The following is a 14,658-nucleotide window of genomic DNA, read 5'->3' as shown; positions in this document are numbered from 1 at the left end:
TCCCGAAGTTGTATTAAAATATGCAGGTGAACTGTTAACTGATACGAGACTGGTTAAATTATACAGCTCGCTAAAGGCTGAGGCAGCCGTCCTATTTTACATGGAAGTGATACCTGCAGCAAACAGGGGTGAGTCTAAAGGGGGGCATGGGGTGTACTAGGCCATATTAACTTCAAGGGTTTTGTAACATGTTTTGAATTGAATGTGAAATAATAAAATAATATAAAGTATTTTATTAATTAAATTGCATTAATATTTTAAAGTATAAAAATAAAAGCTTTTTTCACAAGCCAGTAAAAATGTAAATGGGCCATTAAAACTCTGAGCCACTGACCTGAAGGCTGTTAAGTTGGACACTGAATTATTATTAATATTAATTAATGTCTGCACCATTATAACATCTTTTTTTTTTTTTTAGCAGCATAAAAACCTCCTATCAATATCAGAAAGCCTTCCAAGAAGACAGAGTTAGTTTAGGTTGCTTATGCATTTTATTTAATTTGACTTTGACTTTTGACTGTACTTTAGATTATTTATATATTTTTGCATTTCAGAAAATGTTTTCTTTAAAAAAAATAATTTCAGTATAGCATGTACATACAATCGAAGGGTTTAGTTTTTGTTTTTTGTTTTTTGACAGATGTTGTATGCAGTTAAACTTTAAACACTGCAATTTCTAAAATGGAAACCAATGAGCAGTTCATTTTGAAAGACTTGTGTTTTTGCCCATTTGAATATTTATTATTGGCGCATTGGCATGACCATGGGCAGCTAGGTATACACAGTAGCTGTAACAGGCCTGCGATTGGTTGAGATTTGCTCTTACTTCTTGTGCAAACTGAGCATTCTGGATTGCGTTCCTTTATAACCTTGCCAATTGAGGATGAAAGAATGTGGCTTACTCCTGGATGGCAGGTAAAGTTGATGGTGTGGACCTAGTGGATAACTTGTGAGTGGACTGAAGACAGGACATACAGTTGGTTTGTGAAGCTGATTCTGGAATCATGTTCATTCTGCTGAGCCTGTTGAATGACATCTTCATTTTCCCAGGTCAGCTCTACAGAAATACAGGAACCAGAACGGTAAGTCATTGAATTTGCCAAAGAATATTACAGTCTAGGTTGCCTGGAATTGAGATGTTGTAGGTGACTGAAGATATGACAAATTTGGATGATTCTTCGAAAGCTAGTTGAACTGCTAGCAGATCACTATGAGTAGAATGTGCAGAATGTGCACGAGTGTAGTTTACTTTCTTCTTACAGTACGGTACTGTACTGGAAATTTGAAAGACTTGGAAATTTCTGAAGACCTCATTAAATAAGGCTTAGAATACTGCAGCCACATTTGTTAGACCAAAAGATATTACCAAGTACTCAAAGTGTCCTCGTGTTTATCAAAAACGTCTTTTCACTTCTTGTTCCTCTAGTGATCTGATTTAGTCAAATACATGGTCTAAGAGTTTTATCTTTCTACACAACAAAAAGCCAGCTATTGGGCATGGTCCTGCTGAGGATCAGAGAAAGATTAGGTGACTCACATTCAGCAGGCCCAGAGACTGAGTTAGCAGGGCTCATTGTAAGCGGTTTGACTGGAAAAACAAACTTCAACTTAGTTCTTTCTTCCGACCAACTTATATGTGGGTTGTGTCCTTCTAGCCAGGGATTTTCTAGGATCAGATTTGTGAGGTGCAGAAAAAACAAAGAACTCTGCGTACTCAGGGTGGTTTCCATAGATAATGAAATGAATTGGCTCAGTCTGATGTGTAATGGTAGCCAGCTGTTGTCTGTTTAGGGCAAAGATTGAAAGATGAGTGGTTAATAGTTTGGTGGAGATTCCCAGTTGATGAGCTAGCTTTGTTCTACACCAGAGTCAGCAAGGACTTCAGAGAGAGTGCTCTGCTTAAAGTAGATAGTTGCAGGCAGTGATCAGCGAAGAAATAACTTAGCCCTGGGAACACCAACAAGTATCCCAACCTCTACTGCAGACTGTTCTGTTTTGGCTGCACTGGAAAGCTGTCCACAGTAAAGCAACACCTTAGCCTCAAACCATCTGTCTCTCTGCAAGGGATAGTTTTGCTCAGTTGAGCTACATCAACACATCTGGATTTTCTCCCAGGAAGACAGAGAGGAAGAAGCAGGGTGACTGAAAAAGCAGTGGTCGTTGTTCAGGATTTACTTTTTGTTTTCTTTTCACAGGCTCTTACCCTAAGATGACTGACAGCTTTAAATGCTAGGGAAAACAATGCAACTATAAAAGATGGTTCATCACAAGTAACTGAGCCTGAGATCTCTGGATTGGGTGAGTTCTTTTAAAAAGAAAGTAAAAACTCATCTTTTTAAACTTTTGGCTGACTTTTTGTTTTGATGTTTTAGCATTTTTATTGTGAAGCATTTTGTAACATTTATTCTGAAAGCTCTATATGTAATTTACCTTTACTTTAATCAATGTTTCTTTAACCATAATAAGAGAAAACAAATGTTGTATAATTCTCAATCATGGTTACTTCGGGAAGCTGTGAACATGTGGGCTTTATCATGTTGCATAGTTAATTTCACTCTCTATTAAAATAAAGTAAAAAAAAAAAAAAAGAGTAAACAACAAAGTTCTTTAAATCAGTCATTCAGCAAGAACATAAAAATGTGTAACAAATTTTTTTGACAAGATACAGCAAGCATGGCATGGTAACAACAACTGTGTGCCATCAGAGTAGATGTACTGATAATCCAAGTTTAATTCAACTTTGCAGCATATGAGTCTCCTATCCTTACCTGTGGCATTGCCTTATGTAATTTTCCACCTTAATTCAAATTATTTGAGTGTTTCCTAAAACTACAACAACAAAAACAACAATAAGGCAGTCTGTTTATTTGTAAATGTTATCTTAATTAATAATAAAACAAAGCACACTAAAAGTGAGGGCTTGACATTAATTGACATTGTTATAGTTATGTAATTTTTAAAAAAACCTTTATCTTTAGATGCCACAGTCACAGTTGAAACAGTCGCCCTTAGTTTTTGTATAAGCAGTATTCACAGTCATACTGAAAACATTCTCCTCCTCTAATTTATGGTAAATTAGATAGCTGTGGGAACCGCAGCTGCATTAACCAAACAGGAAACACAGCAAACTGTGTATCAGACAACAACGTGGTTGACGGAAAAAACCACACAGGAAATTATCACAAAATCTAAGCGTCAACCCCCCACTGTTCTTGTTTGTTTCTTCTTTGTTGGACTAAGTATTACCAAATACACTCATATGTTAAAGCATTTAGTCTGGTCTAAAGTTTTGTTTTAACTTAGGTTTAGATAATATTGTTTTATCCTTGCATACCTGTTTCAATCTGCAAAAAGCAGTTTTGTTTTTCAGATTTGACTGCATCTCCCTCTTTATCACCACATGAATATTCTTACAGTCTATGTACCTCTGTTAACGCAGAGGCTTCAACATCCTGACCTCAGCCAGTCCTGCTGTTTTGCATCACAAACACACCCATTTTATTCTTTATTATTTATTAGCATTTAATACTTTGGCAAACAGCAGAATTTTTTGGTATTATCTGCAAATATTTCTTTGGCTGTTGGTGGGCAGATAAGCCTTAAAACTGTCTCATTGCTTTTCTTAGAAGAAACACTTGTGACAGCTTCCTTTTTTACAGGTTTACATTAAAAGAACTTTCTGTTAAATTTTAATGGATTACACTTTATCATAACTTTATGTTTATGGTTTAAAAAAACACATGTATATATCTGTAAATTCCCCTCACCCCTGCAGGCGGTCTATCTGTCAAGCTCAGGTCCTCTACTAGAGGCCTGGGAGCTTGAGGGTCCTGCGCAGTATCTTAGCTGTTCCTAGGACTGCGCTCCTCTGACAGAGATCTCAGATGTTGTTCCTGGGATCTGCTGGAGTCACTCGCCTAGCTTGGGAGATTTTTGAAAGGGAGCTTTAATTGTTTGTGACTTTAGCTTTATAAAAGTAGCCTTCCCTACTCAACTTATTTTATATTTGACTTTCAGAAACATACAGATTTATGGGGTACTTTGCAGGATATATCAAGCTAACACTTTCTGACTGGAGGATATATTTCTAACATTTCCTCCACCCAATCATCTGGTTTATCGCCTCTCAAAAATGTAAAACTAAGAGATGAAAGATATCGTCACAACAAATCACTGTTCATGTTTTTACGACTTTACATTACATCAAAATGCAGTCTGCTGAAAAAGACTAGAGGTTAATTTTTTTTTGACTTTGTTGTGGCAGACAATGTTCAGAACTTAAAAAAAAGAAAATCAAAAAAGAACTGGAGAAAAAAGAGAGGAACACAGTATGATGCAACACGACAGACAAATTGAGACTATAAAGTCACATGACGTAATGAAGGAATTAGAAACAGGAGGGAAACTAAACACAGTTGAACACAACAAAGGCGAACAACAGTCAGGAAATAAAACTAAACACAATGCATGGGAGACCAATAAAAAAAGGAACTAAACAAAAACAATGAAGATCAGTGAACTTAACACAGGATAAAGAGATCAAATAAACTCTAATGCAAGTAGAAGCTGGAACTAAGAGCTAAAGACTAAAAATACTAAAGAAAACACTTCAATATAAAGTAGTACGTTCACTCTGTTAAAATACAGGATAAGCTCAATCATGGTGATGTCATCCTGGGGAAGAATAGGTTGTTTTTTGTTTTTGCATGACTTTTTCAATCTTTGACAGTAGAGTCATTTATCTTTTATATTGTGCTTTTAATTTTTTATAGCTATTAGTGTTATTGCATGCTTTTATTGTGAATTTTGTTATTAGTTTATGTTCCCCCAGACCCCCCCCCATTACTAATTTTCCTCTCCTGGGAGAGGTCATGCCATGGAATGAACCCGCCATTAACCAATCAGGGTGAGCCTTTCAACCACCAAAGACCAATAAGAGGGTCTGGCGGTATGGATGGTCATAGCAGCCATGAAAACAGCAGTAATGGACAGAAAGAATCAACCATGATGATGATGATGATGATGATGACGATGACGTGGCCATGGAGACACAGGCAGATGTTATTGAGGGAGGTGAAGCAGAGGGACACCTTTGAGTGGAGCGTCTGGACGTGCCAGGAGATCGTTCTATAAATTTGGAGTTTACCTGGGGATTTTTAGTACCGTTCTAGCTTCTGTTTTCATTCTGCCTGTAGTGCTAATTTTATTCACCAGTAACATTTGAAAAGGTTGTGGTTGCATTCAGGGAGACTGTATAGTATGTGTAGTATGATATTTGAAAAAATGCAATCAAAAAACTGTAATTTTCTGACAACATTTTGTGAATTCAGTCAGCTTTGACTGAATTTATTATATTTAACCAATGATTTGCTTCATTTAAAAAAAGTAAATCACTTTACCTTCTACATTTGTATCTTGAACTCCAGTAAGTTTAAGATACAAATGTCTAAACCTTTCACAGAAAACTATAACAAAAAAGGCAATCTTTTAATTATAAATTAGGTCTTAAGTCCTCATAAAACAGAATCTACAAGGAGGGGTTGGGATTCATTCCCATGTAAACTCAGTTAATAGTAGATATATATTTATCTTTATGTAGATGCTGGACCATTTGTGTTATAGGTTGTCTTCTTTTAGGTGTTGTTTTGCTCAACTGAATTAAAACAATGAAGCTGGCCTTGATGTTCATGCACACTGTATTTTACACTTTTATTGTAAACATTCACTTCCTCTTATTTACGGTAAACCAGATAGCTGTGGCAAATACAGCTGCATTAACCAAACAGGAAATGGCACACTGTGTATCAGACAATAACATGGCTGACTGAGGCAACCACAAGTTAAATTAGCCCCTCCTTTTCTTCTTTATTCTTTGTTGGACTAAATGTTCAAACACTGAATTGGTTTTCAAGTTTTGTTTTAATTTATGCACAGATAATATTTTACTCCTGTATACCTGTTTTAATCTTTGAAAAGCACTTTTGTCCAGATTAGTGGGTGTTTGATGATCACTCGGATCTGAATGAAGCTCCTTCCTGTTGTTTTTTCACTGCACGAATGTTATTATCTTCTATGTAGTTCTGCAGACGGCTCCTCATGCTGAAGCTTTGGCATCCTGACATCAGAATTGGTCGAAAGAAAGGCATTTGTCCTGTAAAATTTATTTTTTACTTGAGCTTTGTGAAACGACAGAAAAAAATCTCTTTGTCTTATTGCAGATAATTCCTTTGGTAGACAGATGAGACTTAAGACTCTAAATATTTGTTCTGTTTCTGTAAATTAAACATGGAGTTATTTATACAAAACAACTTTCTGTTAAATTTAAAAGTTTTGTAATTTAAAGGAATGCGATTTGATTTGAACACTTTTAGCTTCGTTTCATTTAAAACTATAAAACCAATTACTTTCAGCATCATCAAGGTCACTAAAGAGCCACCCACCCCATTTGTGTCTGTTGAGTTTTTTCTTTTTTAAATAGATGTGGTTTCCATAGATTGACAATTTGATTATACTTTTTCCCACTGCACAAACTACACAATACATTTTGGCATTGAAATATTTCAAACACCAGAGAGAAATTAACAGACTGAAACTGTTTTTCCCAATAAACATATAAAGTGACACCTATGATTTTTCAGGTAATACATTTTGTAAATTCAAGATCAGAAAAACAAGAGATTTCACTGGTTATGTTGCTGTTTTAGCACAATTATATTTTATTTGTCAGATTCCCATTTCTGTAAGGGAGTTTCAAATGTAAATTTAGAAACACTATGTCACAGGCTGGGTCTCCGACCCAGCACTCTGAGTTTTCTTTGTATTTTTTGATATGTTATTAGTTTGTGTTATTTCCTATTTGCCTTTAGTTTAGGCAGTTATTGTTCCTGGGTTTTCTATGTTTTGGGGTTTTCTATTTATTTCATCACGTATTAGGTCTGTTAAGTTGTGTTGTCATTTCCTGTTTTATTCTGACAATGTCATGTGTTCTTTGTTCATTGTATTTAGCTTTCCTCTCCTGGTCCTGTCATTAGGTTTATGTCTGTCAGCTGTTTTCCCCCATGTGTCGCCACTTCCCCTGATCACCTCATGTCTGTATTTAAGCCTTTTGTTTTCTTCATGCCATTGTCAGTTCGTCTGTTTATTCTCACCAGAGTCATAGTCATAGCCTGTTTATTTTTCCACCTCGGTCATAGTTATAGTTTTTGGTCTTAGTACCTTTAGTGTTTTGTTTCTTAGTGTTTTGTCAGTTCAGTGTTTTGTTTCTTAGTGTTTTGCCTGTTTGCTTTGGTCTCTTGGTTCATTTCCTGCCGTCATCGCAATAAAGGTTCACTTTTCTGTTAATCATTACTATTCCTCGTCATCATCTGCTTTTGGGTCCTGTTTCCGCACACATCGGCGCACCCCGCTGTGACACACTACCTTTTAAAAATAGCATCATTTAAGCCCATGTGTCTCCTTGTAATTGTGTTCTAGGCTAAGGGTCAGCTGAAAGTGTACAGTCACTTCTGATTTGTCAAACTAAAGAAAAAAATTGTCAAGGACAAAAGCAACATAGCTTGCTAACCTATTAATATCTTAGTAGTACACTTAGGCTCTCCAGCTTAACACAACAAAAAGGAAGAGGCCGCCACCTTGTGGCGCTTTTCTGCAATTATGCTTTAATTCACAAAGGAAGGAGGTGCTGAAAGGGGAGAACCTAATGGGGCTTTTGAAAAATTCTGAGATCTGTTCATTAAAGTTGGAAGTAAGTTAATGTTGCAGAAAGATTTATAAGGAAATCGGTGAAGGAAATGGGTGACTTCTGTTTAGGATCAGCTAATGCCTGATATGACCACAGGTTCCTTTATCACTATGTCCCCCCCCCTTTTTTTTTTTTCTTTCCTATGGATGGATATTCTATATGTAGCTTCTTTTGCATCCTCTACTTGACTGTACAGGAGGGAAGTCAGTGATGAGTGGACCTGGAAAGCAGGATGGCAGCTTTCTGCCTTAAAGCAGTGCAGAGATTTTTATATGGTGCTGGTGTGAGCTGGGGGTAACCAGCCTGTGCCCTGTTGAGGATGGCTGGAAGATGGGGCTAGATGTTGAACTGACAAAATCTCAAGAGCTGAATACTGTCGGGACTTCTACAAAAAGTATGGAGTTTTTAAGTACATGAATGGATGGGGGGCCTGGAAGTGGGGCTTTGGGCATGGGAAGAACCCTGTTTTCTCAAATCCAGTTTTCGGTTCATCGTGATTTGTTTCTGTGAGCTGGAAACAGAATTATGAGGACAGGCGTTGGCAAAGCATCTGTCACCTGCCTGAAGGGACAAGGTAGTGAGACACCAAAGGAGTTCAGTAAGCTGACTGGGCTTACAGACTGGGCTTAGAGTAGTCCAGAAGGCTCTGTCGGAGTTGGTGAGGAGCTGTACAGTAGTGTCGCAGGAGGAGGCTGCTGATTTTCTTTAGTTGATTGTTTTGAGCAGCTGCAAGCGGAGGTGAAGTTTCTCTCCATGTGAACTGCATGCCTGGGATAATTTAGTCAGCTGCAGGATAAAGCCTTGTACATGGCCTGTGTGAAGGTGAGTATGGCGGGGTGTGGTTTGTAGCTCAGCTGCTGGGGAGGGGTGGAGCGGCGGGTTGTGGTTTTCAGAGTGTTGTGGAAATGTGCTGAGGGAATGGAGCATGTTTGGAGATAGGCACCGAAAGGAGAAGGATGGGTGTAGTACCTTTCTTTAATATTTATACACAAAACATATTTAGTTTCAAAAGAGTGTGCAGCAGACTGAAGCTTTATTTTTTTCCACAACACATTTACCAGGAAACCAAGGAATTTCACTGGTGACATTGTGGTTTTAGCACATAATAATAAAATCTGGCACAAGATAATAATTCACATTCATTTCATTTTAAACAATCTATATATTTTTTCTTTAAACATTTCTGAATGGAAGCTTTAAATGTTTGCAGCATTAGCTTTATAAAAACTTTCTCAATGTGTCCTTTACTTCCACTGAACTAACTGAATTTTAGTCACACAGAACCACAGCTGGTTTCTCACAAATACTTCCATGATTTACTTTGCAGGAATTATCAAACCAATACATTGGCCCCATCTTCACACAGTCCTCTCCATTCCAATCATCTGGCTCAAGAAAGGACCAAAATGCCAACCTATGGGATGAAAAACAGAAAGGACATTAATTGTAAAAGCTGAACTTTGATTCTGAGAAAGAACAAAAATATTTTCATAAATTGTTACATTTTTTTAAACACATATGCCACTACTGCATATCATAAAATGTGTATACTCTTTTCCATCGTTTGTGTTTTGTTATATCCAATATGAATATCCAAATGTCTTTTCCTTACATTATAATTCACATTTAAGGTGACATTTATGAGAAATGTAATATAATCTAATTGTACTGAATCAAACCTTTCATTCAGTGGTGAGCCGTCCACCCACAGCCATCTGCCCTCTTCTGCTGAGTCTGTCAGTCCGATCCAGAAATAGCTCCCATATTCAATTTTTGTCTTCAAGAAACTCTAAAAAGGAAAATTTGATCAAATTAGTTTGTAAAACTTTCAGTCCGGGGATGATGAAACATGAGGGTGAGAACATGAACCTGCAGCAGTGTTTTATACCTGCTCCTCTTTGCTGTCTATCTTAACCAGGTCTCCTCCTTTAGTCCTACATTCAGTTCTGCTCACATCCCAGGATGATTTTCTTGTGGAGAAGTAATAGCACTTTCCTCTGTGTTGCTTCCAGCCATCTTCACATTTATAACATGAATCATCTTTGAAGAGATTACATCAAACACTTGGTTCAGGTGGAAGAAATCCCTGTTCATGCTTGTGTGATTTTGGAGTCTGTCCTACAGTTACATTCTAACGTTTAACGTATGTCTGTTTAATCACAGGATTTAAAACAAACCAAAACAGCAAGAAAAGCAACCACAAAAAAAAAAAAAAAAAAAAACCATGACAAAGACAAAATATAAAGCTTACTCTTAATTATCTCAGGAGTTTGTGGGGATGTAAGCTGTATTCGTTAGGGTTCTTAGCCCATTGACCCAGTGTTTTGTGTTTACTGTGTTTTGGTGTCTTGTTTATTCATTATGTTCTCTGTCCATTTTATTTTTCCTAGTTTAGTTTGCTTACACTCTTGAGTTTATTCAGTATTTCTTGTTTAGGTTGTCCTGGTTGTTATTTCAGACCGTTTATGTCTTTGTCTCGTCTATGTGTCCTTCCTTCAGCTTTACCCCAGTTAGGTAATTGCTCGTTTCCTGTCTCTGTGTTTCTGTCTGGTTTCTCTCGCCCTCTCTATCCTCCCTCTTTTTTTCAGTCTGCGTCTCAGTGTGTGTGTCGTACTTCCTGTTTTAGTTTGAAAGTCTCTTGTTCTGTGTGTACCATGTTCAGCTGTGCTTTCCTTGTCTCGTCAGTTGATTGTTTTCAGCCGTGTTCCCGGGTGTTTCCTCTCTGCCCTAAATCCCTCTAATGCATTTTTAGTACACCCCTCTGTCTAGCATTGCGTTATCCATCATGCGCCGCTGTGTGTTCTACCTGCTTGTCTAGTGTCAGTTCCTAACAGATTGGTTTCTGTATTGTTTTAGTTCAGCAATAAAGCTGCGTTTGACCTTAGCTTGCCTCCCCGAGTCTGCATTTTGTGTCTTCCATTCCTGCCTGTCTCACACAGCTTATGACAGAATGATGCTGTAAGATTGTGTTACTGTTATGGAAAAGAGACGTTTTTCTTCATTTTTGCAAAATTTTCAGCGTGACCATCTACTTTTGATTTGACAGCAGCAGGATGCTCCTTTGATCCTGTTTCCTTAATCAGAGAATAAAAAACACGTCAAAGACAAAATATAAAACTTACTCATGTTTATTTCAGGAAGTTGTGGGCTTGTAGTTTGTATTGGGCTGCACGGTTGTGTTACTGTTATAAAAAAAGAGATTAAAAAAATGTTTTTCATAGATTTTTTCAGGCAGGAGGATGGTCCTTGTGTCATGCAGCTGTATATTTGTTTACGCAATTGTTTTCTGCAGATACAAATGTGTTCAAAATTCATAACGTACTAATTTTTACTTCAGGCTCCGGGCATGTGGGCTGCACTGTACTACATGGTTTGATTTCAGGAGGTCTCTCTAAAAAACAAAAAAAAAATAAAAACAATAATTAAAAACAATAATTATTCATCAGGATCAGTTATGAGAATCACCATAACTTAAATATTAAAATGTTGGGGGGAAAAAAGCTAAGCAACATTTAATAATATAAATAATACTGTGTGTTATGTGATTAAATTCCAGAGGTCACAAACAAAAGTTTAGTACAAAATTACAGTGTAGTCTCATGTTCTTACCTGTGACATCAGCTTTTACAGTTTCCTGCTTCATCTCAAGGTTTCTGAGCATGTCCCTGGTTTTCAAAAGCTCCAACACTTATTAAAGCAATAAAGATAAAATAAGAAAAAATCTATCAGTAATATATTTGGTTTCACTTTATATCTGTATCTGAATTAGATTTTCCAGAGTCTAAAGCCAATGAGAAGATTTTTGTTACCAGAACCTCTTGTTTCAGTACACCTGTAGTCTTGATTTTTTTCACATTTGAGCAGGCTTTGGTGGGATGCAGGTAAAGAATATGTGCATATAACCAGAGAGCAAAGTAACTTCTTTAATCATAGAATCATTGGCTATTGACCTGAATGCGTAATGCTACCAATTCTAAAGTTTTTATAATAAAACTGTATAGGTAAATGAAGCTTTTAAATATTAGATTTTTTAATTGAATATAATTTGTATATATGCTAATATTAAAATTTAATAAAGTTAATGTTAAAAATACGACGCAAGGCAGGCATTCTTCTTCCACTGACGGCTACGGGTGTGTTGCGTGAGATTCATGAAGAAGAATGTCTGATTTTTAACTTAGCTTACAAATAAAATAACATAATAAATAACAATAAAATAATATTAATTACGGCAAAAATCATGTGCTAAAAACACATTCATAAGTGGTTGTGCTATCCATCCAATTAATGAATTTGGTAACAGCTTTTATTAACCTTAATAAATAAAATTTTTGATTTGATGCTGATTGTCATAGCAAAGCAGGTGATAGTATAGCTCACTGGCCTTTGTTAACAGCTGATTTTCTGTTACTAATTATTTCTCTTTTAAATAAAATGCTGGACAAATTTGTCCTGAAGCCTGGATTTAAAAATGAAAGGATTTCATATGATGCAGATGAATTAAAAAGTCATAAGTTAAGTTGTTCCTTCACAATTTTATAATAAACATTTTGATTGCTAATTAATTTACGGTAGATCAGACACGTATTTAATTAAAGCTACATGAATAAAACTACAAACTCACAGAGATAAATTACCACGAGAGCCGATACCAGGAGAACACAGACAACCAGCACGGCCACTCTGAGCTTTAACACATTGTTTGATTTTGCATGTTGAGAATCAAGAGCTTCACCTGATTTAGAGGAGACAGAAAGTGAACACACAAGTACATAAACATTTAATAAACAGTTCTAACTCTAGTGCATCTGAGGACAGATGTAAAGATATATGTTTGTCTTGTTTAAAATGAAAGAAAAAAGTTAAAACAGGTAAGAATCACAGCTGGATTAGACCAACGAGAAACATGACAAAGTGTATATTACATAACAATAAGGCTGACTTCTTCAAATGACCTTTTTGATATATTTATATTTTAAAATTCTAAGTAAAAGATTAAGATATTTCCATTTCAGTACACGTTACGTTCTATTACAGTGTTGTTCACAAAAATGTATAAAAAGTTTTTCTCCTCCCTGTTGATTTACCACCACATTAATGTTCTTACCTTCTATGTATTTCTGTGGGCGGCTCATCATGCTGAGGCTTCAGCTGACTTCAAAGTTAGTCCAACTGTGTCTTATTATTTTAATCAATTCCTTCAATATTTACTGAAAATTCTGCATCAAGATTCACCTCTGCAACCCTCACCTCAGGCTTTTCAAAGAAAAATGAAGCACAACACCTGTCACAGCTCTCTGTTAAAAAAAAAACTTCCTGTCGACTTTAAAGTATGGGGGGAGGGTCTATCTACAGCGCAGATCATCTATTTCAAGACAAAACCAAAGAGATACTAGAGCAGAAAAAATATTACCGCCAGAGAAGCTTCTCAAACTGCAGTTAAAAAAACCCCCAAACCTGTTCAACACAAATGTTTGAAAACTCATTTCAAACATTTGCTTAGCTACATGCACGACAAATTCTATTATTAACACATCAATAATTGCCATCTTTTATGGAAAATGGGAAATGTTTCTATAAAAACAGAAAAAAAGACAAAACAAAGCTGTTGGTCAGTCCTAACTAACTCTCTACAATCAGTGTTGAGCACCTGTTGGCGCTTTTGCCTTCACTCTGCAGTCTATCTCATCCCAAATCATCTCAATTGGGTTTAGGTCAGGTGACTGTGGAGGCCAGACCATCGGGTGCAGCACTCCATCACCCTCCTTTTTGGTCAAATAGCCCTTACATAGCTTGGACGTGTGTTTGGGGTCATTGTCCTGTTGAAAAACTAAATGATGGCCCAACTAAATGCAAACCAGGTGGGATTGCATGTTGCTGCAGGATGGTGTGGTACCCATGCTGGTTCAGTGTGCCTTCAGTTTTGAATTAATACCCAAAAGTGTCACCAGCAATGTACCCCCACACCATCACACCATGCATGTAAAGACCATCCGTTCATCCTTTCTGCGCTGCACAAAGACTCAGTGGGTGGAACCAAAGATCTCAAATTCTTACTCAGACCAAAGGACAGATTCCACTGGTCTAATGTCCATTCCTTGTGTTTCTTAACCCATACAAATCTATTTTAGTTGTTGCTTTTCCTTAGTCATGGTTTCTTAGCAGCCTTTGACGGTAAAGGCCTGATTCATACCGTCTCCTCTAAACAGTTGAAGTAGAGATATGTCTGCTATTGGAACTCTGTGTGGCATTTATCTGGGCTCTAATCTAAGGTGCTGTTCAGAATCAGAATCAGAATACTTTATTGATCCCTGGGGGAAATTATTTGTGATTTATGAAGCTGGTGACTTGGACAAATTTATCCTCAGCAGCAGAGATGACTCTTGGTCTTTGTTTCCTGGGGCCGTCCTCGTGTGAGATGGTTCCATTGTAGCACTTGATGGTTTTTGTGACTGCACTTGGGGACACATTCAAAGTTTTAGCAATTTTCTGAACTAACTGACCTTCAGTTCATAAAGTAATGATGGACTGTTGTTTCTCCTTACATAGCTGCTTGGTTCTTGCCATAATATAAATTCTAACAGTTGTCAAATAGGGCTGTCAGCTGACTTCTGCACAACACAACTGATGGTCCCAACCCCATTAAGAAGACAAGAAATTGCACAAATGAACCCTGACAAGGCACACCTGTGAAGCAAAACCATTTCAGGTGACAACATCATGAAGCTCATTGAGAGAAGGGCAAGGGTTTGCAGCGCAGTCAACAAAGCAAAGGGTGTCTACATTCACAAATCTGAAATTTCCAGATTGGCGTCCAGGTACACACCGGCTCACTCCTTGGCGGCCGCTTATCGGGGCCTGGAGCCTGGGGCTCGCTCGGGCCACTTCGGGGGTGGGGTGCCCCTGGCCTCTCGGCC

General features: G+C 37.2%; 1 protein-coding gene across 1 annotated transcript; it reads right to left on the bottom strand.

The window, feature by feature from the left end:
* Positions 1–8,973: 8,973 nt before the first annotated feature.
* Positions 8,974–12,879, bottom strand: LOC146643291 (CD209 antigen-like protein C). Its single transcript, XM_085395231.1, has 8 exons — positions 12,849–12,879; positions 12,366–12,476; positions 11,351–11,428; positions 11,064–11,132; positions 10,864–10,923; positions 9,630–9,781; positions 9,421–9,530; positions 8,974–9,155 (listed from the first exon to the last, which is right to left on the bottom strand). Exons 1-8 carry the CDS (start codon positions 12,877–12,879, stop codon positions 9,011–9,013), a joined length of 756 nt encoding a protein of 251 aa, XP_085251357.1. The 3' UTR covers positions 8,974–9,010.
* Positions 12,880–14,658: the final 1,779 nt, after the last annotated feature.

Source organism: Rhamphochromis longiceps, linkage group LG22 (genome assembly GCF_057381845.1).
Source record: "Rhamphochromis longiceps isolate RC_006_pf linkage group LG22, R_longiceps_female_GT1.1, whole genome shotgun sequence".
NCBI classification, from domain to species: Eukaryota; Metazoa; Chordata; class Actinopteri; order Cichliformes; family Cichlidae; genus Rhamphochromis; species Rhamphochromis longiceps.
This window is presented reverse-complemented; position numbering and strand designations above follow the sequence as displayed.